The following is a 26,106-nucleotide window of genomic DNA, read 5'->3' as shown; positions in this document are numbered from 1 at the left end:
ATCTTAATATTTAGTTATTTCCTTAATTATCTTTTCATGTTGGGCGGGCGGGAGGGAAAAGTGGTGGAATGTGTTTCATCTGTGGCCATTCCTAGGGTTCATATTTCTCAGAGTAGACTTGCCAAAGGATAGATCCATATGCAGAGTACATATTTGATAACTGTAGTAGTGTTAGCACCAGCAAGATTTCAGATCATACTTGCACTGAAATCAGTCAGGCATGATAATAATCTGATTCTTTCCTTGTTTGTGTTACCTTCTTTCAAACTACTATAAAGCACACCATAATCTTTCAACACATGGGGCAGTAAGTGAAGAGATATTTATAATAATATTTAAGCAAGAATGTAGATATAAAAAAGGCTTTGGTTAAATTATTTGGAAGACACATCGTTCAGTGAAAATGATTTGACTATTAATTTGACCCTTGGTACTCAAGTATCAGGTCTGTAAAAATGAATTTAAGTACAGTGGTACCTCAGGTTACATACGCTTCAGGTTACAGACTCCGCTAACCCAGAAATAGTACCTCAGGTTAAGAACTTTGCTTCAGGATGAGAACAGAAATCATGCAGTGGCGGTGCAGCGGGAGGCCCCATTAGCTAAAGTGGTACCTCAGGTTAAGAACAGTTTCAGGTTAATGAAAGACCTCCAGAACAAATTAAGTTATTAACCCGAGGCACCACTGTAATCACATTTCTAAAACTCAGCAGAATGCTTTTGTAGTTGCCTAATCTGCCCCAAATATGAATCAGGGTTTCGTAATATTGCAATAACATGACAATCATGCATTACAACATAGATTGTGGTTTGTTTGTTTATTTTCAAATTATTTTTTCCCATTCTAAACATTGGAAATATGTCCAATTGAGCTTCTTTACAAAAACATGCTAAAAAGTAAATGTGGCATGCTGCTGTTTTCAACCTCCTATATTCAGCAGTACCAGTGGCTTCGAAAGGATTATTACAAATTAACTTGACTGATCAAAACTGTAACACTTCTTACAAACAGCAACTTTTTGAACTAAATGAACTGTCAGCAAACTTAAAATAATATAAATCCTGAATCCATTCAAAGACATCTCATTTGATCAAATATGGAGTGAGCATTAAAACTTTTAAGAACTCTTGTATCATAGAGTTGACATTCACAGGACACTCTGAGCTGGATCCCCCATGAACATATACCACGAAACTTCCTTAAGCACATTAACATTTTCTCTTTCAACTGCAGCTCCTCATACTTCGTAAGAGGTCATGTGAGAGATTCCTCTGATTTTCAAAAGCAACTTTTTGGGTAGCAGAGGACTGGCTGTGTCAAAGCTTCTCCCATATTCTTTTGATACACCCTCCAACATTTCATATATGAATATATATATATATATATATATATATATATATATATATGACACACTATTCAAAGACCGCTGTCTCCACACACACACTTTCCTGCTAACAGATGTGCCTTTTACAAAAATTAAATGTTTAATTTTATTATAGATCTGGTTAGAATTATAGGATGCTAGAATTTTGCAGTGGAACTGATTTTAGTGATTCTTGATTAGATGCAACACTAAACACATTCAACAACTTCTTTCTTTCTTTCTTTCTTTCTTTCTTTCTTTCTTTCTTTCTTTCTGGACTATTCTCATTGAAGTCTGTAAAAGATCGCAGACACAACTTCTCTAAAGAGCAGAAGCAAATGGCAACTCTAACCCAGTTTTTGAAAAGGCATCCTCAGATCTCCTCACAAGGCAAATCAGAGTAAAAGAGATGAAAGGATTTACTAGGGAAATGAATTAAAATCAGGGGCCATCCTTGATATATAGGGACATTTGGAATGTACGTTTTGGATCCCAGCTTTATTCTGTGGAGAAAAACATGATTATATCATTTTATATCACTCCTTCACACACCATATGCTGTTTAAAACACACAATGGATTGAGACCACTAGAGATTCCAGTCCATGTATCACTTGTGCCTTTATCTGTCAGGAGGCAAAAGTTCTTTACTTCATGACCACCCTCACCCCACTTCTGAAATAATATCCTGCGATTTACTAATTTCTTGATTTAAGAAAGATATTTTACTTGTGTTTCAATTCATACACAAAAACCGGTAACTAACAGTGCTTAAAAATATTAACACTACTTCACTTGTTCACAAACGTACAAAATAATAATAATAATGGATTTACATTCAACAGTAAAGCTTAATGTCCACGCTAGGTAATAGTTTCATTGACATTCACATACACAAGCACAGAATAAATATTTCAGGATACTTATAAGAGCATAGAGCATACATACAGTACTTGAATTTTACATAATGAGTGATAGTTGTAGGGTTGGAAATCATAAACTCAGAGAGAAATTAAACTATAGCCCAAGGAAGTCAAGAGGGAGATAATAACACCAAGACACTGCACAGAGCCAGCAGGTGAGTCGATCTGCTTAGTGTGAGAAAGGGTCTGCTTCAGCTTCCTCTGACAAAATTTTTTTTACAAATGTCGTGTATTCAAAGTGCAGAATAAGTAATGCAAAAAGAGAAAGAGAATATCTTGTATTTCTTAATGCATGCAAGAGGCAGTCTCCCCCCAAAACCAGTGACCTGACAGAATAAAGCTGTGATTGGCAGATATAATACAGATGTTTCAGGCAAATTTTTCTAAAGCACTTCAATAGCAGCAATTATATTTTCTAATGGCTGTAAATTTACTTCAGTCTGGGTTAAAGGAATCCTATTTCTTCCTCATTTACAGCTACTTTCCCTTTATAAATAGAGATATCAAATCACAAACAGCATAGATAAGATTTTCTTTTTTTTGTCCTTACTTTTGCATATGTGTTATGGAAATACTCTGACCTTTTCAGAGACATTATGTGCAAAAGAATGTTAAATAGAGTGGAAACAAGGACATAAAGGAAACATCACAGTCAGTTACATTCCTGAGATGTCAGCCTTCCCTTCCCTTGTTAAACTCCGAGGACATGTCTGCACAGTGGTTTCAAAAGGCATTGGATGTTCCCCGGACGGACACCCAACTCCCTGCGGTTCATGCATGCCAAGGCCTGGGTAGCAGGACCAGTTCTGTCTACACAGCTGGATACAAAATGTGAACAAAGGAATCTCCACTCCTCAAGGTTCCTCTTCAGTTTGTTTGGTGGTTTGTTTGTTTGTTGATGTTGTTTTGAGAGAGGGGGAGTTCCCCATGCTCCCTGTTTATCGCGGGAGCACTGAGCCAGAAGTGTGGGCAGTTGCTGTGTAGACGTTCCCTGAGGGACATCCTTGCTAGGAGAACAAAAGGCCTTATTGTGGCAATACAGCCAATGGCTTGGAAGAAGATATACTTCATGGTATAGAGTTATCTAAGTGAGTCTTCCTTTTTTTGCTGGAGTGTGTATATAAAATATATAAAAGCTCCAGCATACTACACACTAGCTCTTGTAGATTATGAAAAATCTAACTGCAAATTTTAAGATAGTTCCCCAGGCCGCACAGCATTGCACATTAATTTCACAAGGAACTTCACTTGTTTGTGTTTTGGAACGCTTCTTGTGTCGTATTAATCTGATCTTGCATCACCTAGCTGATAATCAGCACACAAAAGTTTCCAATCAGATACAGGGTGCACAATACCAAAAATGTTTAAGCCCCCCTCCCACCCCCCACCCCCCGTAAGTATCATCAGGGCAGGATCACAGGAACCACAATGCAAAGAGTCCAACCTCGCACTGGCTGTATTGTGAAGAGTCTCCTTTTCAGCGTAGGAGAAAAGAAACTTGTGTCTGCTTTTTAGATTCTGAAAACAAGCCAGAGTGGAGAAAAAGAGTTAACACCAGGCTTAATAAAGCTTTCAAGACAAAACTGTTAAGCAATCTAGACAGACATTGTGAATTCCCTGTGGATTTCTGAAGTCTTGCACATACAGGAAATTGGCTAACAGTAGGAAGAAGTTGGGAGTTGCTACATAGGAGAGATCTTCCAAGATTACAAAAATTGGCTAAGTAGATTGTTCAGTATAAACCCCTCACTGGTCACTGTTGTCAGTGGTGCTGTTGCCCTTTTCTTTTTTCTCCTGAGCTTTGTTCCCCTTCTTCTTTTTCTTCTTTTTCTTGCTCTCCTCCTTCTTGCCAAAGGTTATGAAGTCACTTTTGTCAGTTTGGCTGTTGGGCGGATCCTGACGGATGGAGATGATTGCAGGAGATCCTGGGATAATGAATTTGTCTGGCAACTCACCGGGCCCAGGCTGCTTGGAGTTGCCAGGTCCATATTTAAAGGTCCAGCTGTTGCTGTTCACGCCAGCTCCCACTGGAGGGGACACCTCGCCAGCCTCTGGTTCTGTGGTGGTGGGGGGGATAAAAGTGAACAATAAACCCTTAGTATTGCAATTATAGTTCTGCAGATAGGGTACCATGCAACTGGGATTTTCTCAAAGACCTGGCTCACAGGTAAAGCTAAGGCAAACCATGGTTTTGCACAAATGTGAGATCCTGAGAGATCCTGAGAGATCCTGGAGGGGACCACTTTGCTCTTCCTCTGATCTGTGGCTGAGAGATACACCATGGTTTGGCTTAATACGTCATCCAAACTCAGGCCCATGGTTTGTCTTGCTCTGGACAAACCACAAGCTGTAACCACAGTTTGCTTTACAGTTCATGGTTTGTCTGAAGAAGCCAAATCACAAGCCTGGGTTGGGATAACACACCAAGGCAAATCATGGCTTAGCAGGACCAGAGAAGGAATAAAACGGCCCTGAGCTCCTCTCTGGGAGCCCGCATGCTCGTGTGTTCATCCTAAGCCATAGTTTTGTATTAGAATTATAAGTGAACTTGGACAAATAAAGGTAACAGCATACAGACTTCTCTGCAAATGGGGTCTGTCTTCTCTATTTAATTTAAATAAATAAATTATGTCGCTTAGTGCTCTTTCAAAACACTGGAAAAAGAAAACCACAGGGCATTGAAATGTCAAGTCATTACAAGGGATGCATTGCAAGTTTAATATAATTTGGGGGTGACAATATTTCAGTGTATTAAATAGCTACAAATATTTGAGGACCTATTCTTATCATACCACATCTTCATGACTGGAATATTGCATACAAATCATATATTAGCAGGACTCATAGGTATCCACTGAATTTCATATTGAATGCAAATTAAAACAAGCCTGATCCTGATCACACTCCCTCTCCCCATGGCTGCTATTGACATAACCCACAAATCATAAAAAATTAGCTTATTAAATGCCCTCACCCCATTTCATGTATTTTGACCCTAAGGATTGAGTCCTAAATGTGTTAACTGGTGAATAAGTCCCACTGAACAGCAGTGTGACTTACTTCTGAGTAAACATGCATGGATACTTTAACTAATGGATAGGCTGGTTTTTCTGCATAGGTTGCAAGGAAATGAATTTGCTCAGATCACTGTGTCCAACTAGGAAACTGTAAGCCACAATTTTTTCTGGAGTCTGGTGCAAGTAATTTTTTTAAAGTCTGCCAGATTAAAACTTTCATGGCTAGTGTAAATAAGTGTCTGAAACAGCAATTCACATATTTCTAATATTTAAAAATAATATTATTGCAGATTTTCTATTTTATAAAATTTAATCTGCCCATCTTAACCAATGAATTATCTTTCTTTTGATGCCTTTAAACTGCATCATCTAATGTTTTGGTTTTCTATGGCATTCTTTTGTAACGTCCAGCATCTGACTATTAAGGCTTGCTTTTTGTGATTCCAGTACAGTATTCCAGAAACAACTTCAATGCACAAGACCCTGCCATATATCTTCAGTCTTTGTTTTAGCTTAATTAAATCTTTTCTGAGTGGAGATTGTGTGTCCTTCTCACTTCCATTATTCCCCTCACTGCCTTGGAATAATAAATTACACAGCTGAACTTTGTGTGCCTAATACAAATCATGATTCAATACTCCCTCCTGTTGTACAAAACGGAAACTTGTGTTCTGAATATTAAACATATATTTGTCCATAACCTCTGCAATTAGTCCCAACAACCCTGACCTATATACATAGCTTTTCTGTTTTCGTGTCTGAATGGGAAAGGGTGAGGTTGGAATGGGATATGAGAGGGCAGAGACAAAAGAGGGAAACCATCAGTCACTAGGACTCGTCCTTAGTGTTCGGCACTGTATGCAACAATGAATAAAACTCAGGAGAAATACTTTGCAATTGTTTCTCTCTGCACAATTTGGCTCTCTGCCACCAGCACCCACTGGGTGGAGAGGATAGCTTTTCTATGTGACGCAACAGCAATCTGAATATAAAGAAGAATTCAGAAGTAAATATCTTTTACTTGCAGACCAAAGTCCATTCTATAACCATGTTCTGGTATATCTGTATACAAGGCATTGATTCTACCCTTGTTTCCTTTCCAGGTTTTAAGAGGGAGAAACATGGGCGAGGGCATAGCCAGGCCTCATATTAGGGGGGCAGTCTTTTGTTGGGGGTGCAGAGCCTCATATTTGTACTGATTTGTATTGATTTGGGGGGCAGCTGCCCCCTCCTGCCCTCCCTTGGCTACACCCATGGGGAGAAAAACAAGGATTTGAACAGAACTTTCTAACCTGTAGCTTTGATCATATTCTTAACCATATCTCAGAACAGGGTGGTACCTCATTTTTCTAACAACGTTCATGTGACTTAACAGATGCCCAACATGGTGTGGTTTTTCTCATCTTAAGGATGAAGTAATTGAAAAAACTACAATGTCAAAATGCTGTCCTGAACAACCAGGTAATAGTTCTCCTATAATCACTGTGATGTTATTTGAATATTTTGCAGGAAAATAATTTACAATAATTAGCATCCTTGTACTGAGGCTCCAAGACTTTGGCCACCTCATGAGAAGAGAAGTCTCCCTGGAAAAGACCCTGATGTTGGGAAAGATGGAGGGCACAAGGAGAAGGGGGCGACAGAGGACGAGATGGTTGGATAGTGTTTTCGAGGTTACCAGCATGAGTCTGACCAAGCTGCGGGGGGCAGTGGAGGACAGGAGTGCCTGGCGTGCTCTGGTCCAGGGGGTCACGAAGAGGCGGACACAACTAAGCGACTAAACAACAACAACAACTTTTAATAATCTTTTTAAATTTACTGAAAAGCTGAACCAGCCCTTTCAGGACAACTTTGAGAGTATTCCTTTATAGAAAGCGACAGGTGCTTCCTTGTATTGAAATGAATAGGGAGGAACCCTCACATTTAGAAAGGCTCCATGTGGGTATTCAGAATTCTAATCTGGGCAGTTACCTGTAAAAGCCCTCAAATGGGGGGCGCCTTTTGCATGGTCGCACGCAGCACCCCCGGATCCCAGTGTGGCTCCCAGGAGTACGGGCTGGCTTCACCCTCCCCAGGCTGGATACCTGGAGGTCTCCACCTGCCTCAGCCAATCTCCCAATCCCGCCTGGGGAGGCGTTGCCATGGGATCGGCCAGGTAGAGAGAGGGACCACCCTGCCTACACAACAGAAGGTGAACCTGCGAAGCGTCAGTTGGCCCCAGAGCTTCTCCCACCCTGTCCTCCCTCAGTTAAGCCTTCTTTTGCAGGTTAACCTCTTCTCCACAGGTACACGGGCACTGCTACATCATGGTTGCTGTTGAAGGCCCGGAAAGGAATTTTCCTGCATTGGCAGGTTTTGCCTTTCCAGTAGCAAAACGTCACAACTTCAGGCCTTGGGCAGAATCCTTTAGTCTATCTTCCTAAAATAGGGGGGGGGTGTGAAGCAGTGACCCACACCCCCCTTGTGGCGGTGATCCCAGGGTTCCCCGTTAGAGGGGTCTTGAGGGGAGGCATTGGCCATACGCCGAGAGGTTGTCATTGCTCTCGCCTGCGATGGCGGTGAAACGGGGCGGGCTCTCTAACCCTAACCCTAACCCTGTCCACGCAATAGAGTTTATGTATCTGCCTGACAACATTCCCGTCCCTCTGCTGTGCTTTCCATCCCTTATGCCAGGCATGTCCTAAGTCCGTTTTGGGGGCCTAATCAGGACCAATGGTCAGTTTAATCCGGTCCCTGTGACAGTTTATAAAAGGTAAAGGTAAAGGTACCCCTGCCCGTACGGGCCAGTCTTGACAGACTCTGGGGTTGTGCGCCCATCTCACTTAAGAGGCCAGGGGCCAGCGCTGTCCGGAGACACTTCCGGGTCACGTGGCCAGCGTGACATCGCTGCTCTGGCGAGCCAGAGCCGCACACGGAAACGCCGTTTACCTTCCCGCTGGTAAGCGGTCCCTATTTATCTACTTGCACCCGGAGGTGCTTTCGAACTGCTAGGTTGGCAGGCGCTGGGACCGAGCAGCGGGAGCGCACCCCGCCGCAGGGATTCGAACCGCCGACCTTTCGATCGGCAAGTCCTAGGCGCTGAGGCTTTAACCCACAGCGCCACCTGCGTCCCGTGACAGTTTATATCCTGGGGTAAAATCATGAAAAAGCTCAACAACTTCAATCCTAAAAAAACTTTGGTCGGCCCTCAAGGCCCTTCACTTCATCAAATCTGGCCCTCTTTGAAAAAAAAGTTTGGACACCACTGCCTTATGCTGATGTCCCTTATCACTTATACTGGCCCACTGCACACATCAGAAAGTGTGGAGGTTGTGGAAACTGCACTGTGTGGTCAGTGGTCAGCAAGGAGGATTAGAGCAGAAGAGCTCACAGCCCCCAAACATTCTCCGTTCCCCTCCATGCTTGCCTCTCAGTGGGCAGCAGCTACCTATCCAAGCACCAGGGCAAACCAACCCATCTAACTCTCTCATATACCCCCAGGAATTCCTCCCTCTAATTTCCTTAGGACAGAATTATGTGGCGGGGGGGGGGGGGTTCCTGCATGCATGGATTTTGTCCTGGTTATAGGAGTCTCTTCTCCAAAGCACAAAATCTGTAAAACTATCCAGCTGGAGAAGACGAGTTTTGCTTGTAATCCATTTTAAATGAAGGAGAAGTAGAACAAAGCTGACAATACAGAGTGGCAGGTAAAAACAGGCTAGAATTGAGATGTCTCCGGCAGGCAAGATGGCTGCTCACTGAGCACAGCGCAGTGCAATTCAATCAGCAACTCAGTGTTCTGGCAGCAACACCAAAGAGAGTATTTTCTTTCTTCCTTTTTATGCATGCTCTCATATTCTCCACACAGCCCTAAAACCACAATCTGTCATTTCACAGGAACAGGTGGGGCTCACTCTACATAATGAAAGCTATATTGTAAGCACCATGCTTTGGCTCTGTCTCATGTCCTTCCAATGCTTTCTTTTAATAAATCTTTCTCGTGAACAGGCTCCCCTTTTCAAATGCAACCCGCCCCCCCTCCACACACACAACCCCCTGCAAGGAGAATCAGTACTGGCTGACAAGAGACATTTGCATTTGTGTGGCATGTTCTGCCCAGACAATATGCAGCCCCACCTCTTTTCATTCATCAATCCTCTCTTCCTCTTTAAGGATTTTGACATCTAGTGCATCTGAAAGGTCATTCAGATAAAAGCCTTAACCCAAACTACTGCCATCACATCTAAAAGGAAATCTTGCTGGCTGCACTTTTTTTTTAAGGCAGCATGCACACCATACATTTAAAGCACAGAGCCTCGCCCAAAGAATCCTGGGAACTATAGTTTACCCCTCACAGAGCTATAGTCCCCATCATCCTTAATAAACTATCATTCCTATGATTCTTTGGGGGAAGTCATGTGCATTAAATGTAATCCACACTATGAATAAATACCCTCTCTATATTTAGGACAGGCTCAATCATTTATCCTAAGGGTCAGTGTAAATTAACATTACTATTTAGTGATGAAATTCTTTAGAACACAGAGCGGGGTGCAAGCTGGCAGGGAATTGCAGAGAGCGCCCCATTTCTCTGCTTTCCTTTTTGTTTGTGCTATGCAGGCTGCTGCTTTTCCCTCTGGCTGGCATGATGAATATTTCCTGCTACAGAGGAGTCCTACATTCTGCCGACTAATTCTGGAACAGCTCACGGAGAGCAAACACTATTTGCTTGCTGAGAGAAAACTGTGTGTGCAAGAGAGGGAGGGAGGGAGGGAGGGAAATATTCTGTCCCCAAATATTCTGAATGCACTGATTTTCCCTAAACCTATTTTGGATTAAAATAGCCATACAATATTTTGTTGTTATAGTAGCCAAGAAAAATAATAATATTAGAACTGCCAGCAAAAGAAGATATAGAGGGTGAAAATCCACGTTCTACCTTGTTAACTACTGTCTCTCAGAGTAAGCCTACTCGTAATTTTAATCAGCGATCAAACACAAAAAAGGCAAAGCTTCATTTATTTATTCACTTGATAGAGATGTGCAACAGGCAAAGTGAAACACAATTTCTCCTGTGAGCTACTCTGCTGCTCACAAGTGATGCTTCATTTTTAATGCATTGGCTGTACACACCTATACATGCCTCTTCAGAAGTCTTTAGCATTCAATGGGATTTATTCCCAAATAAACATGTTCTACTATTGCAGCCTAAACTGAGATGTACAGCTGCTGAATGACTGTTCATCTTGAGTTTCATGCTCTCAACTGTTGACTGAATTGGGCAACAATTCTTATCATACTACTTGTATTAATTGTCCTACCAGTGCCAGCAAGGCTGTGGTATCAACAACTGTTTTGTAAATTTGTCAGTGTTAGGTAATTCTCACTTTCTCTGTACTTTCTGCATTGCATTTCACTCTAACCCTAGTGCTTCTAAATCCCTACGCACACTCTAATCCGTATTATATAGCGTAGCTATAACAGAAGATAACACTTCATGAAACTGTCAATGTTTATGCCATAATGAAATAATTAGTCTTTAAATTGCCGAAACATTATAGGTTGCAACAGACTAACAGACTATGGCAAAACGTGTTATATAATCATGGGAATAAGGTACCGGTAAGTAAGAATTTGACTATTCCAATGCCATACAGTCATACCTCACGTTGCGTCCGCTTAAGGTTACGTGTTTTCGTGTTGCATCCCATGGCAACCTGGAAGTACCAGAATGGGTTACTTCTGGGTTTCGCCACTTGTGCATGTGAAGAAGTGCTAAACTGCACTTCATGCATGCACAGAAGCGCTAAATCGTGCCACACACATGTGCAGACACGGCGCTTCGGCCTGCATCAGTTCCATGTTATGGACAGGCCTCCGGAACGGATCCTGTCCATAACATGAAGTTCCAATGTATTATAGAATCATAGAATTGTAGAATTGGAAGGGATCCCAAGGATCCTCTAGTCCAAACCCCTGCAATGCAGCAATCTCAACTGAAGCATCCATGACAGATGACCATTCCACCCTGTGGCACCCCACTTGTCACTTAATCATAATTTATTAACCCACTAACATAGCTAAACAATGGAACTCTTTGCGCAGCCCAGTTGCCACCTGCACTTGCTCCATGGTAGAGTACATGCTTTGCATGCAAAAGTTCCTCAGTTCATTCCCTGTTATCTCTGCAAGGCTTGGAAAAAAGCCTTGGGTCTGGAACCATAGAAAGGAGCCACCACTCCTAAGTAGGGAATACTGAACTAGATGGACTAGTCATTTGACTCTATCTATATAAGTCAGCTTCCCATGTTCCTAACCTTTGATCCTGCAACAGGAGAAACCACAGGCACTATTCCGTGGCACAGCCAGTGGGATAGCCTTTAAAAGATACTCCCTCTCCAAAAGGCCATGTTTCTGTCCTCCAGACTTTGGTATAAAAGAGGTTTTTCAGCCAACCAAGGATCTGACAATAACAGCCCCTTCACCATGGTAGTATAAAATTCTGGCTTGGGGCTTCTGGTCCTGCCAGCCTTAATGGAGACAGACCCCACGACAGCAGGGGATCATTGGCAAACAAAAAACAAGGATGACAGAGGGGAAATCATCCTTGCAATTACCCCCAGGTACGGGGGGAATGGTCTTCTCTCGCAGTTCATCTGGGTACCTGGCTCTCGCTCTGGCATGGAATGTGGGAGGCACAGAGGCGTTTAGTGCAAAAGCACTTCGCCTGGTGAAAACCCTCTTAGGCCACCATTAAGAGGCAGAGGTTCTCCGTCTAATTGGATCTTTAATTGGATTTAAAGAACTGGCGCATGATGGGAAAGGGTTGCAAAAACATACTGCCAAATATACCAGCTACACGGATCAAAGGTTTGAATTGAGATAAGATTTTTTTCGGAGTGAGAATCAGTTGGGAAGCCCATGGTTTATATATATTTATATATAAAGCTACTTTTATATATTTATGATTTGGCAGCCCTCTCCAGAATATAAGATAAATAGATATTTACAAGTGAGGAAGGGACGTTGGAGTAATATTGATATTAACAAGCAAAAAATGGAAACTGTGTGTGATCTGAAATGAAGAAAGGAGGAGGAGGGGAAACTCAAGTAGGACTGCGTTGGAAAGAAGGAATAATTCCCCTCACCTCTGTTTAAAAACAACAGACAAGGAAAAAGAGACTGAGATTTGTGTGTGCTACTGATGAAATGTAATCTAAGATAAAGTTTAATTGGGCCATAAATCTCTTGCTGGTAGGAAAAGAATTTGGGGGCTGTGATAAGAACGCTGCAGAGATTCTGGGTGTTGGAAAGGAGTATTAAATCTTCAGCGCGTTCAAAAACTGCCCAGCTTTTCCTAGGCTGAGAGAAAAATGGTGAAGATCCGCCATGGTTTCTAGCAGACTGTCGCCTGTTCCAAGACATCAAAGCAAGGGACAAAGAGAAAAGACCTCTGAGAAACTTCAAGATTCAGTTCTGCCCTAAGCCATGATGGGAGAAAACAACAGAGACAACACCAAATATGGACAGAAGGAATCTCCATGGATACAACAGTTTTCACACACAGGGAAGAATAAAGATAATGGTTTGAGTTCCTCACTTGAAGCTTTATAAATTTATATATTCTAACATCACAAATGGAAATCATTGATTATGTAGCTGTTCACTAAGGGATTATTATTATAACTGAAATTATTTAAGATTATGGAACGCAGTGATATAAGATCGGAAATGCACCCAAACCACCATGCGGGGAGCCACTTTAACTAAAATGTATTAATTGGAAGTTGATTGGCACTTTGTATAATTTGGGAATTAATTGTTATTGTTATAATTTGGCTATTATTGAGGGTAATAAAAAAAATTAAAATAAACTTATGGTGCCTGCTGCTGAATTGCTGCTTCTCATACACCCCCCCCCCTTCTGCCCTGCATGGAGCAAGGAACAATAAATGACAAGCCCTGGGTGAAATCTAGACATATATTAAAAAATGCTGTGAAAATGCTTTTTTTAAAAAAAGTTTTGGAAAATATATTGAATTTGCCATAGCTCACCATCGCCATCGCACATTTGTATAATGAACTTTACAACACACTTAAAATGTTTTATTTGCAGCTATATAGGTGAGTCCCTGGTTTAGTGTGACCTATGAACCAGCACTTGTGGTGTGTTTCTCCCAAGAAAAGCATGGGCAGTAAATGAATTCCTCTTGTGGTTTGTTTGGAGAGAAACAGACCCTGAGCACTGGCTCAGACGCCACGCTAAGCCAAGGTTCATTCTTTCCTGCTCTCAAGCAGGGCACAGTGAAATGCAAGTGATTCAGCAATGTGTACTAGGATGCTGTTCAGATGTCATGAACTAGCTGGATGCAGAGTAATGGTGGGAGAAACCAGCTGGGGAATCACCAAGGGAAGAAGGCTCAGAGCCTGGGGAGTGGTGGTGGGACAATGGTGAGTGGTCGGAGGGAGAAGAGGGAAAACACTGGGGAGAAGTGGTAACAAGGCTTAGTGAGCTCGGAGAGTCTGTGGCCGAGAGAAGTCCAGAATCAGGGGCAGAAGCTTAAGTAGGGGAGGAGAGAGGCCAAGAGGCAGAGATGAGTCACAGCTGTTCCCCATCAACCTGCTGACACATGCTCCCCTCTAACCTTCTGGTCTCCCAGAACCAGAAGAGTTCTGGTGGCTACACACAGGCGAAGTCTCTGGTTGCCTGGGAAAAGCCCTGGAGAGAAGGGGATTTAGATGGCTATGGGGAGGCAGGAAATTTCAGTCTTGGCAATTGATCCATGGGACATGACCCACCAGAGATGAGATGATGTGTTAATTAGGCCTGATACTCTTGCAAGTCTGTGCAGATTGTGATCTTGCTAATAAAGAGTTAACTCCAACTTGCGCAGTGCAATTTACTGCCGGCTCGCTCCTGACATCATTCATGGTAAGACATAGACCAGTGTCTCCCAACCTTGGGCCCATCATCCCTAGCTCCCATCATCCCTAGCTAGCAAGACCAGTGGTCAGGGATGATGGGAATTGTAGTTCAAAAACAGCTGGAGGCCCAAGGTTGGGAAACACTGACATAGACTATGGCTGACTGTAACACAAATGTGAAATATCTTCTAAAACACAAAACAGAATAGGAAGCTCTGAACTAGCAGTCAAGTCTCTGTAATCCCAAACTCCTACTGTCATGAATCTCTAAAATGTAAGGTATATTTTTTATATCCTAGAAACCCACAGTACATTAAAAATAGTACAAACTCACTGGCCGGGGGGCGGGGGGGGGGAACTGTCCTACTTGCATATTATGAAGCTTTCAAAGTATGGAGCAAAATAGTGTCACTTGTTTATTGCTGTAGGTCACAATGCTTTTAAAGGGGCCAGTCTGAACATAGGAATCCCTACAAACAAATACAAATAAATATAGATCTTTATTTTATTTTACACTTAGTGATGGCCTACTTTAGGACACTTTAGTGTTAGATCAATCAGTCCTATAATTACGCACTGTGATGCAGGGCCACAAATTTTATTATTTTGTATTCCTGGATTGATGTGCTGTGGTATGTGTTTGCCATGGCCTTTGACAAAAAGAATGAAATGTATTTATTTACATAAATATGCACACATACATTAATGCATTTAAAAGTCCTTGGTATCTTCTTTTCATGCATACTAAAGTGTAACCAAATTACTGCAGAAATAGTGTGTAGGGTGTTTCTAGTGTTAACTTAAATGGGTCACTGGGCATGATGAACTTTATATAAACAATGTTTTATTCTGGTCTTCACCCCCCAAAAAAGGCTTCTAGAGTAATTTACAAATCAGTACAAACAAGACAGTCCCTGCTCTCAGGCTTATAATAAAAAATACCCAACACAAAAGGAAACTGGACTGGGAGGGAGGAGAATATAAACAGACTCAGTTACCAGTTCTTAGCGACAAGTTCTAATAAGCTGCTAGGGCAGAAGCAGGTCAAGGAGATGAGGGGACAGAAGCTGCCGATCTCAATGGAATGGTCCTGCGTTCCTTTTCCATGACAAGTGCCATAATAATAATAATAATAATAATAATAATAATAATAATAATAATTTATTATTTGTACCCCGCCCATCTGGCTGGGCTTCCCCAGCCACTCTGGGCGGCTTCCAAAAAAAAATATTAAAATACTCTAATACATCAAACATTAAAAGCTTCCCTGAACAGGGCTGCCTTCAGATGTCTTCTAAAAGTCTGGTAGTTGTTGTTCTCTTTGACATCTGGTGGGAGGGTGTTCCACAGGGAGGGTGCCACTACCGAGAAGGCCCTCTGCCTGGTTCCCTGTAACCTCACTTCTCTCAGTGAGGGAACCGCCAGAAGGCCCTCGGCGCTGGACCTCAGTGTCCGGGTAGAACGATGGGGGTGGAGACGCTCCTTCAGGTATACAGGACCGAGGCCGTTTAGGGCTTTAAAGGTCAGCACCAACACTTTGAATTGTGCTCGGAAACGTAATGGGAGCCAGTGCAGGTCTTTTAAGACCGGTATTATGTGGTCTCGGCGGCCGCTCCCAGTCACCAGTCTAGCTGCTGCTTAAATTCCCTCATCTACATACCTAGTAAAGGTGCAGTGACCTTGCCACCTTCTGAATGAGTGAGTTATAACAGCAGCAATACTACCAAACACAGAGTAAAATACTGGTGGTGATGATGATGATGATGAGTTGGTCCCTTGCTTATGTGTGTGCTAATGCTGGACTCCAGCTTTGTCAAGGTTAAAGATTAAACAACCTTTCCCCATGTTGCAGCAGAGATCTTTCAATGGAGCTGATGTTCATCACAAGAACACAGCTGTCATATCAAAAAAATTAAAGTAAGGAATGGTACAGCAGCCCTAGTAAAGAAATGTGCAGTATGTTCTATTATGGTTAGAAACATAATGCCTGGAGGAAATGTAACTTGGCAGTGTTCCCTGTAGCGTTGCCAACTTTTGAAGCTACCCCTGTAGCTGTCTCTTAAGCACTAATTTAATCTACAGCCTTGGTCTTCGACTGGTGGCGCAGGACCCACAAATGGGTCGCAGCCTGATCCAAGGTTGGTTGCAACAAGAGTACTAAAGGTAAAGGGACCCCTGACCGTTAGGTCCAGTCGTGGCCGACTCTGGGGTTGCGGCGCTCATCTCGCTTTATTGGCCGAGGAAGCTGGCATACAGCTTCCGGGTCATGTGGCCAGCATAACTAAGCCACTTCTGGAGAACCAGAGCAGAACACGGAAACGCCGTTTACCTTCCCGCCAGAGCGGTACCTATTTATCTACTTGCACTTTAACGTGCTTTTGAACTGCTAGGTTGGCAGGAGCAGGGACCGAGCAACGGGAGCTCACCCCGTCATGGGGATTCGAAACGCCAACCTTAGGGATGGGAAGACACAGTGCAGAAAATTATTCCTTCCAGGATACCAGGTATCTGAGGATCAGATCACAGATACAGCTAGCAGCAATATCCATGGTTGCAGCAACTGGAAAACCATTGTTGAAATCATGGGAATTGCTAACTACTGAATCTGTGATCAGCTGCTTGGGCTGTTTGCATGAATGTATGTCTGGGGAAAGGGTGGTGTTGTGGGTAAAACCTCAGTGCCTAGGACTTGCCGATCGTATGGTCAGCGGTTCGAATCCCCGCGGCGGGGTGAGCTCCCGTCCTTCGGTCCCAGCTCCTGCCCACCTAGCAGTTCGAAAGCACCCCTAAGTGCAAGTAGATAAATAGGTACCACTTTATAGCGGGAAGGTAAACGGCGTTTCCGTGCGCTGTGCTGGTGCTGGCTCGCCAGAGCAGCTTTGTCACGCTGGCCACGTGACCCGGAAGTATCTGCGGACAGCGCTGGCCCCCGGCCTCTTAAGCGGGATGAGCACGCAACCCCAGAGTCGGACACGACTGGCCCGTACGGGCAGGGGTACCTTTACCTTTTTATGTCTGGGGAAAGTGGGACTGTTCCCTTGCAATGTGAAATGTGTTGTGTGAACTGAATCTAAATACCACCAAGAGAATTTATTCTAGGGGGAAGTGTGAGGGCTTCACTGCTTCCTTCACCTATTGGAGAAAAGACTATGCCCTTTTATTCCTCCTCTGATTGAGTCTGCCATAATACAGTTATAGCGTGCAATATTAAGCAGGCATTGTATTCCTCTGCTCCTAAGGGAGTTGGAATGGCAGTGAACAATTGAGAGGCTCCTTGGGGAAGCCAGCCCATCTGTTGCTATCACTTCCAGAGTCTTTGCCCATTTATTCCCCCTTACAAAAGTAAAGTTAAATCTATTGGTGTGTTATATAGCCAAGACACTATTGTGCATCCGTGGTCTGGGTGCACTTGCCTCATAGCACAATAACAACATATGTGCACATCAATAAAAGTTTTCTAAACCCCATTTCAGAATCACATTTTCATTATTTCACTTTAAAATTATTTAAATCTTCCTTGGTTCCTTTCCTTGTACCTAAACCACTGGTTTTTTTTCCATTCCCTGCCATATAATTTATATGGGTTTTTCTCTGCTTGAATGAACAGTTCACATCTTTAAAGCTGCTGTACTTTCAGAATTTCAAGAGTTGCTCATTTTCTCTTCCTGGTTCTCTCAATTTATTTTCCTTCATTTATTGCCCCCCTGTTGAATTAAATTTTAGCATTCCCTTCTCCATGTTCCTTGATTCCTAGTAATCCCCCCCACATTTCTATTTTTCTGACCCTGTCCTGTTTATCACACATCAACCTCTCTCTTTGTGTCTCTCTCTCACACACACACTGTTTATGATCTCCTGCACCACTCCGACCCAGAACCTCTTTTATTGACTTTTTGTCTCATCAGAGTGACTTTTCCATCCCATAGGGCACTGAAGCCATGTCCTAATTAATGTTTGCTAATGAAAACGATGGCTTCTAGGTAGGGTGCTCTAGGTTCAGCTAGGCATTCTGCAAAACCATTGCTTTGGTCCATTGTGCTATTGTACTGCTGTTCCTTTCTTTCTTTCTTCCTTTCTTTCTTTCTTTCTTCTTTCTTTCTTTCACAATATGTACAGTCCAGCTCCACATGACAATTCCTCAGTCCAGGGGGAATTTAGACCTAGTTCTTGGGCTAAGTTTGATGTGACAGGAGGCAGCCAGATTTATTCTTCACATTTCTGCCCCACTGATGTATAAAGTAGAGGGTGTCAATCTGCTTCCCTAAAAGGAACTTTGCTCTCAGCACAGGCTGTATACATACCATACATTTAAAGCACCCTCCCCACCCAAAAAAAGTATCATGGGAACTGTAGTTTACTGCTAACAGAGCTACAATTCCCAGCGCTCTTAACAAAACACCATTTCCAGGATTCTTTCTTTGTGAGAGGAAGGTGTACTTTAAATATAGGGTGTGTACGCAGCCTCAGTTCAGATAGCAGTAGTGAATTGTTCTGTTGGGTGTGTGTGTGTGTGTGTGTGTGTGTGTGTGTGTGTGTGTGGATGCAGAGGAGGACATGACTGAAGCAACAAAGCACTAGAGATTTAGCGGGATGGTGGGGTCACCATCTTACACCCAAGCACAATATTTAATGTTGGAATTAGGCCCCCTACCAGCTCCATTTACACTTGAATGGAGCAGAAAGCGGAATGAGCAAATGAGCCTGCTCTCATACTCTCCTCTCCTTGACTCTTGCAAAGGGAAGGTGAGGTGGAGAGGCTGAGCCTCAGCTACAATATTTCAGGCTACAAGTGGCTGCTCACACAACTGAATGCTCCCCTGTAGGAGAGAAATCTGCATTTTCCCTGTGAAATCTGGGATTACTTTGGCAAAGTGCCAGAACAGGATGCTTCCCACAATATGTGACTCATGTTACATCAGCCATTTTCTATCACCTTCTGTTAAAATCTCATCTATGTTATTATTGCTTTTATGAACGCACTACAAACAAAGCCAGTAGGACACCAATTCAAGTTAAAAAGGTGGGGGGAGAGTATTAATTAGATGGGATGGGGAGATGCTAATGCAAACTGATGAGCCTGATGGAGGCATACCTTATTATTCTGCCTCCCCAGCTCTTCCAAACTTGGTGGGCTAAGTCAACATTATCCATTGTTAGCTTTCTCCTCAAAATTGTGTGGAGAGGGACAAAAATTCAGTTTTGTATGTATAAACAGAGGTTTTTTGGGGGGGGGGGGGCAAAAGTGTCCTCAATTTTCAAAGGGGGTATACTAGGTTGCTGTGGCAGCAGTTTCAAATGTTATTTATTATCACAGCCATAAGAGGTTGCGGAGGTCAGCATAACCATAAGACGTCCGCCACCTGCTGGGAGAGATGTCATTCTGCCCCCCCCCCACATGCCCCCACAAAATGATGCCGTATTGCGACTTCATTCCCCTCCACAATCTTCATAAAGTATCACCAACTTATGAACAATTATATCAAGGAGGCAATGGGAAGAGGGTGAGAGAAACATGAAATGTAGAGGGGGGGCTGCAGCTGGTGCTACCTAGCCTGCCCCCCCCCTTTAAAAAAAATCTTCAGAATATATTATCCTGCAACTCACTACCTATGAATAGGTGGGAATTTTGGGGGGAGAGGGGTGCGAGGAGAAGAGACTTTTCATTCTGCTTTAGAAACACACAACTAGAAAGATTCGATTGAAATCCCATTTATACTCATAGGCAATGACTGGCTCTTAAAACATTATACAGCTTTCTCTCCAATTACTCTAAGAGCTTAATTCTTTTTCATAATCTGCTATCCTAAGATAATAATCCTTTATCTCTACTCGGTCTCTGATTTGTTAATGCAATCAAGGGGTCAATACAAGACTGCAGCGGGTTCAGAACATGGTAAAACCCTGAGACGGTTAAACTGAGCCTTAGGTCTGTTTTGTCACCCCACAAATTCATTTATTTATGTCGTAAAATTTATACCCCACACGACTGTAAAAAAACAAAAAACCACCACCATACCCTCAAAACCATTTTCAAAAAAATAAAACGATAAAATCAAGAAAAAATTACAGCCATGCTTTGAAACATAGAAAAGTTAAAATGCTAAAACAGATTAAAATCACCTCAACTTTCCAAGCCTCTGGGGTCACAAGTGAGGATTTGTGTATAGAACAGGCTTCTTTTCATCACTGGAATAAAGAGTCCTGGGCTCAAAGTAGTCAAGAAGCAAATGTATCACCAGTGGTACTAATCCTATCATTGAGCAGTACTGAGTTACAAGAACACTTGTCTTGAACAAGGTATATGGCCAATAAGGTGGTGGTGGGGAGAATAGAATACTCTTGCTTTACGACTGGTGCCATTGGGCTGGGCTTACTGACTTATTACATTTGTGTCCTGCCTTTCTTCTACGGTGGCAATTGGGGTGGCATTGTATCATTGTGATATTGGTGCATTGCACAATTGTGAATTCAGAGCAAGTTTCAAAAGCCTACTTCTGGAACATGTTCAAGGTTGAACTGTAGAACAGCAGTGAATTTAAGACATAAGTTATGAAATTCACCAGTACATGTGTGGTGGTCAGGCTGTTGGGCTGGAGGACTTTTGAAAGGATTGTGTAGCTTTCAGTAGTTACTGAACACCTATTGGCTGCATGATTCCAAAACAGATGTTCCAGATTCAGAGGTAGCATGTTTCTGGAGACAAACACTGTTGTTCCCATGCTTTTTTGTTGAGTTTGCTTTAAAATTCTGCCCCAAGGCAGAATTGCATGTGTTCTGAAACAGAGAGTTTCTTTGCAATTGTCATTAGCAGCAACTGCAATCATTATTTTTACATTATTTTTTCTTTGTAAGTTCTTTTTGTTTGTGCATGAAATAAAATACAGAAAAAGGAGAGGGTGTGCATTTGGGAGCGGGGCAATGTTTACAAAGCTGGATATCCAAAACTGCAAACCGTAGCTGGAGATGGCTCAGTTGCCTTCAACTGCACCCCTGACACATAAATCTCCATTGGAAACAAGACCAAGTGAAGATGACAATTCTAAGCACACTTCCTCGGGAAAGAGCCTCATTGTGCTCTGTGCCACCATCACAAAAATGGGATTTATGGGCAAAGTCCAAGAATCTGGAGTTGAGGATTCCAAACTGATAATCTAGCAACATTGTTGGGTCCCCAAACCATCAATGTATATGGTGCTTTACAGAGTAATATGAGCAAAAAGGATAGGTGAGCTGGTGTCAGCATAGTGGCTAAGAGACTGTAGTATAAGCCAGGAAGTTCGTGGTTTGAATTTACCATGAAATCATGAGGTGGTCTTCTCCAAACTACTCCCCTTTTCAGCTGAACTTTTCAGTATAAGGAAGTTACTCGCCTACCTTACAAGGTTGCTGTAAGGATTGCAACAAGATCAATTAAGTGTTTTAAATTCCTGAAAGCACTATATAAATGCTATGTATTACAATTTTCATTTCAAGGGGGGAAAGTGAGCCAAAACCAGGTCTAGGTCTGATGGAGCCTTTTGAAAACAAAGATGTTTCAGTACACTTGGGCATCTAATATATCATAATTTTACAACTGTAATTGGAGAAAGGTTCTTTGAAAGTCATCACCTCTCAAACTACAAAAGCTTTTAGCTTTGCCATGTGGGGCAAGATGTCGGTGTTCTCAGCTTGACAGGGAGGAAATGCAGCAAAATTACAACCTACTACAATATGCATGTTGCTTAATGCTACTTTCTTGTGACAGATGCATTTCCCCCCCACAGATGGAGCATAAGCTATCAGAGGGAATGAGTAATTCGTTTTTAATTTTTCTTGCAATACTTTCTAGTAGAATGAGAACTAGACCAAGGATGGCCAAAGCAGGGCCCTCCAGGTGTTGTATCTCCAGCCCCCATCATCCCTGACCACTGGGCATGCTGACTGGGACTGCTGGGAGTTGGAAATGAGCAACATTAGGAAGACACCACACTGCTTAGCCCTGAACTAAACATATATATATTTCACACATTCCTTATTATATTAATTTCATAAATTACGATGCCCAAAGCTTGTGTCTTTCCTCTACACAGATAGAGCAGAGCTATATATGTTGTTTGCTAAACCAAGGCAATGTCCTTGAGGTTTTTCAAGAGACTGATTTAACTGCAAATGAAGCCTCTTTATAACTGTGGTCCTCTGTTAGGAAAAAAACATAAATTTATGTCCTTCCTGTAAACTGTCATCACCTCTACTTCAAAGACCTCTTAATACAGTTGATTTTTCACATTCAGAGATATCTCTTTCTAGATAAAATACATTGGGTAGTGGTTCCCAATTAGGGGTCTGGGGACCCCCGGGTGTCTGTAGAATGCACTCATGGGGTCTGCGGCCCCATCCCTTGCCTCCCCTCCAACTAATTTTTTGTCATTTTTGCATGGTAATATCACATTTTTTATGGTCTGTTTTAGCACTGTGTGATTTTTCAATATGTTGGCCAAAATCAGTTTTGAAATCACACCACAATAACGATAATCTCAGTCAATAACGCTGCTGATATCAGCTGCCTTACCTCCCGCTGATGGAGAACAGGGCAGTTGATCAGGAGCCACAGCCATCACTGCTGATCTGAGCTGCCTTCCCTCACTTCAGGGCACTGTGGCACTACCTTCCCCTGGCACTGAGATGGAGCAGCTTTTCTCAGTAAGCAGGAAAGCAGCAGCAGCCACAGGGGACATGGATCTTTGTTGGCTGCCCTGATGCACCCCATCCCATCCTATCCTATCCCACTCTCAATCAAACCATGCAGTGGAGGTGACGTCCCTTCCCTTCCTCTCTTCCCCCCACCAAGGCTTCTCCTTCCCTCATCCTCTCACCATCTCCAAGGCTTCTCCTTCCCTCATCCCCACACCTGAAATCTCCAATTTCAGACATTGTGATATATCAGAATATTGCGATGTTTAGCTGCTGATATATCACAATGTTGAAAACCAGATTATCACTCAACCCTAGTCTGTTTTATAGTATACCTAAAATCCTTTGCTTATTAGGGGCTACCCCACATGTTGTTGAAAAAATTGCATTGCAGCGTTAACTACCATAGAGTTATCAAAATTTTTAAAAGTAGGGGGTCCGTGGCTTGGCTTTAGATAAACAGGGGGTCCTCAGTAATTAGCTATTTGGGAACCACTGACATAGGGTATTTCCACATTAGACATCTACTTTGGAATAGCCATGCTTTGTTCATATTTTTGCAGGACCTCTCTGCATGGTATCATCATGAAATCATAGGCTTACTGAGATTTCCCCTCAGCTTTTCTTTCTCTCTCATCTCTCCAGACTGCAGGAAATCTGACTTTAAAAACAAGAGCTCAATGAAGGCGCCTGACCTGATGTCAACAGGCAGGGAGTTCCAAAGTGTGGGTGATGTCACACTAAATGATCAATTTAATACAAGTGCAAAATGAGTACCAGTTCCACTTAAACATCCCAGAATTATGGGCTGCGATTTCCTAAGTAACTGATGTGAGAACTGGGCAATGCAATGCAGCAGCTCATGTATCACATGTGCAGACATGAAGGAAGACCAAAAGGGCCATCCTTCAATGAGTGCTGTCTGTTTGCAAAATGAACCCGAGCAGAACATCTGGCAGAGAATGTCTGGATGCTCTGCAGCGCAGCTTCCTTTCTGGGGTATTTCCTTTCTGATTATGAAGGAAGTGGCCCTATGTTTTCAGGAAACATGTTTTCAGTTTCAATTCTTGTCAATTTCAGCTGGGTGATTGATTTTAAAAGTGTTTATATTCCATTGGTCAAGCCCCTACATGTTCCTAAGAAAAGAGACCTAAACCAATCCACTTAAAGGGAAGCTTTCTGGATTGGCACATTTCCCCAGGGAGTCTCGCCTTCTCTCTCATAACAGACCCGCCCTCCACCATTGATTTTCTCTGCTAAACTGTAGTTAGTGGCAAAGCATTTTGTCTTCATCTAGGATGGCTAAATAACTACCCACAGATGCTTGTGTGCTTGAACTTATCAGAAGACCTAGGAAAGCATATGGTAAAAATTCTGCTCCTCTAAACATGTTTAGCTTCAGTTGTGTCAATTCAGCCTAATCTGCCTGTGTTTTAGCTTAGAAATACACAGGAATTCCTTCCTTCCTTCCTTCCTTCATTCATTCATTCAGTCCTTAATCCAAAGGTCTCAGGGCATATTATTCTGTTAAGTTTTTGTTTCTAAATGAACTCCTGCTTACTAATACACCATCTATACCTATTTTGAAATTATATTTCTGGATTTTAGAACGTTAACCATTTGCACAGTGTTTTTTGTAGTGGTTCAATTTACAGGTGGCTGGATCTCAGCTAGGGCTAAACATCTGCACAACCTGCTTAGGGAGATCTGCAATAAATCAAGGGACTCTGAGAACATGGGCACTGAATCCCCAGGCATGTCCCAAGAGTAATAAGGTAACCCATGGCTTCAGATTCTCAGCATAAACACACGTAGAGCCGCCACCGCCTATTAAGTGAATGGATAACTATTTATATCACTTCCTGCTGACATAAAGGATAGTGAGCACTTCATTTGAAATCATACATAATCAGCAACTGAAATTTCAGTAACGGCTTTGAAAAGTGCAAGAAATACAGTGATAGTAGATGGATCCACTTCATACCCAGAGAGAATATAGCTAACGGGTATTTAAGGAACCTATGTGTTAAATGACTAGGCACCTGTGATAGTTATGTATGTAGACAGATGTAGCAGCACTACTAATGTCTGCTTATATAAAGAGAAATGAGCCCATTGTGATAGCTGAAGGAAGAGGTCAACTGCAAGTTAAAGCCTTTTTCAAATTTGTCTTTTGAATAGGGAAATAATGCTTTTTATCGCAGAGCTGGAAGGGATCCCAAGGGTCATTAGTCCAACCCCCTGCCATGCAGGAATCTCAACTTAAGCATCCATAAAGCAAACCTCCTGAGCGGAGGAGACTTTGTCAAAAGCCTTTCTGAAATCAAGATACACCACATCCACAGCATCCCCGATTCACCAAACTTGTAACACTATCAAAAACTTCTGATGATGAAAGAGACTCTTGCATGCAATGAGACCCCCGAGTTAGCTATACAGTGGAACCTTGGTTTTCGAACGCCTTGGTACTCGAACATTTCAGCTCCTGAATGTTGAAAACCCAGAAGTAAGTGTTCTGGTTTCTGGAAGTTGAACAGACTTCCAGAACGGATTACGTTTGAGAACCAAGGTACTACTGTACAACTTTTAGAAGACATCTTAAGGCAGCCCTGTATAGGGACTTTTTTTAATGTTTCATGTTTTATTATTATTTTTTATATGTTAGAAGCTACCCAGAGTGACTGGCAACCCAGTCAGATGGGCGGGGTAAAAATAATAAAAATGTTGTTGTTGTTGTTAAATATACAGATCATATGTATGTAGATCAGAAAAGATCTGGGGGGACTGATTGCATGATTTAATTTGGATTTTCTGTATTTTAAAAAAATCAATATGTCCTCTGGCTACCTAATTTGTTATTCCACAGGCTAATTTGTTGGGAAAGCATTGCTTTTTCATGACAAGGAGCATACTGATTTTGCCACATGTGTGCTGCATGGTCCATTAAAGGTACCTGATGGCTCACGGAGCTATGAACATCCACAAGATTTCAAAAAATATATATAGCAACTAAAATCACTTACAGTGAAGAAAGTTGTAATATTCTGAAATGTGGCAGAAGTGGTTTTCAACACACATTCACTGCATTCCAAGGCAGTTGTTTTCAGGACAGCGAATGTGGGCGCAAATCACTTCCACCCCACTTAAAATTTCTACTCCCCTTTAGACATTCACCTATGTGAGGGCTAAAATGGTTGGTGGGGCAGAGACACGCACCATGTGGGCTCTT

At 42.4% G+C, this 26,106-nt stretch overlaps 1 protein-coding gene across 1 annotated transcript in view; it reads right to left on the bottom strand.

The window, feature by feature from the left end:
* Nucleotides 1-808: 808 nt before the first annotated feature.
* Nucleotides 809-26,106, bottom strand: part of LOC307219547 (uncharacterized protein) — a 103,985-nt gene continuing 78,687 nt past the window's right edge. The window contains exon 7 of the mRNA XM_079982802.1: nt 809-4,343. Within this exon, the coding sequence (XP_079838928.1) occupies nt 4,033-4,343 (311 nt within the window). The 3' untranslated portion in view covers nt 809-4,032. The remainder of the gene's footprint in view (nt 4,344-26,106) is intronic.

This window comes from Podarcis cretensis (assembly GCF_951804945.1).
Source record: "Podarcis cretensis genome assembly, chromosome: 7".
In the NCBI taxonomy this organism is placed as follows: Eukaryota; Metazoa; Chordata; class Lepidosauria; order Squamata; family Lacertidae; genus Podarcis; species Podarcis cretensis.
The sequence above is the reverse complement of the archived record's forward strand: the minus strand, read 5'-3'. Positions and strand labels throughout refer to the sequence as shown.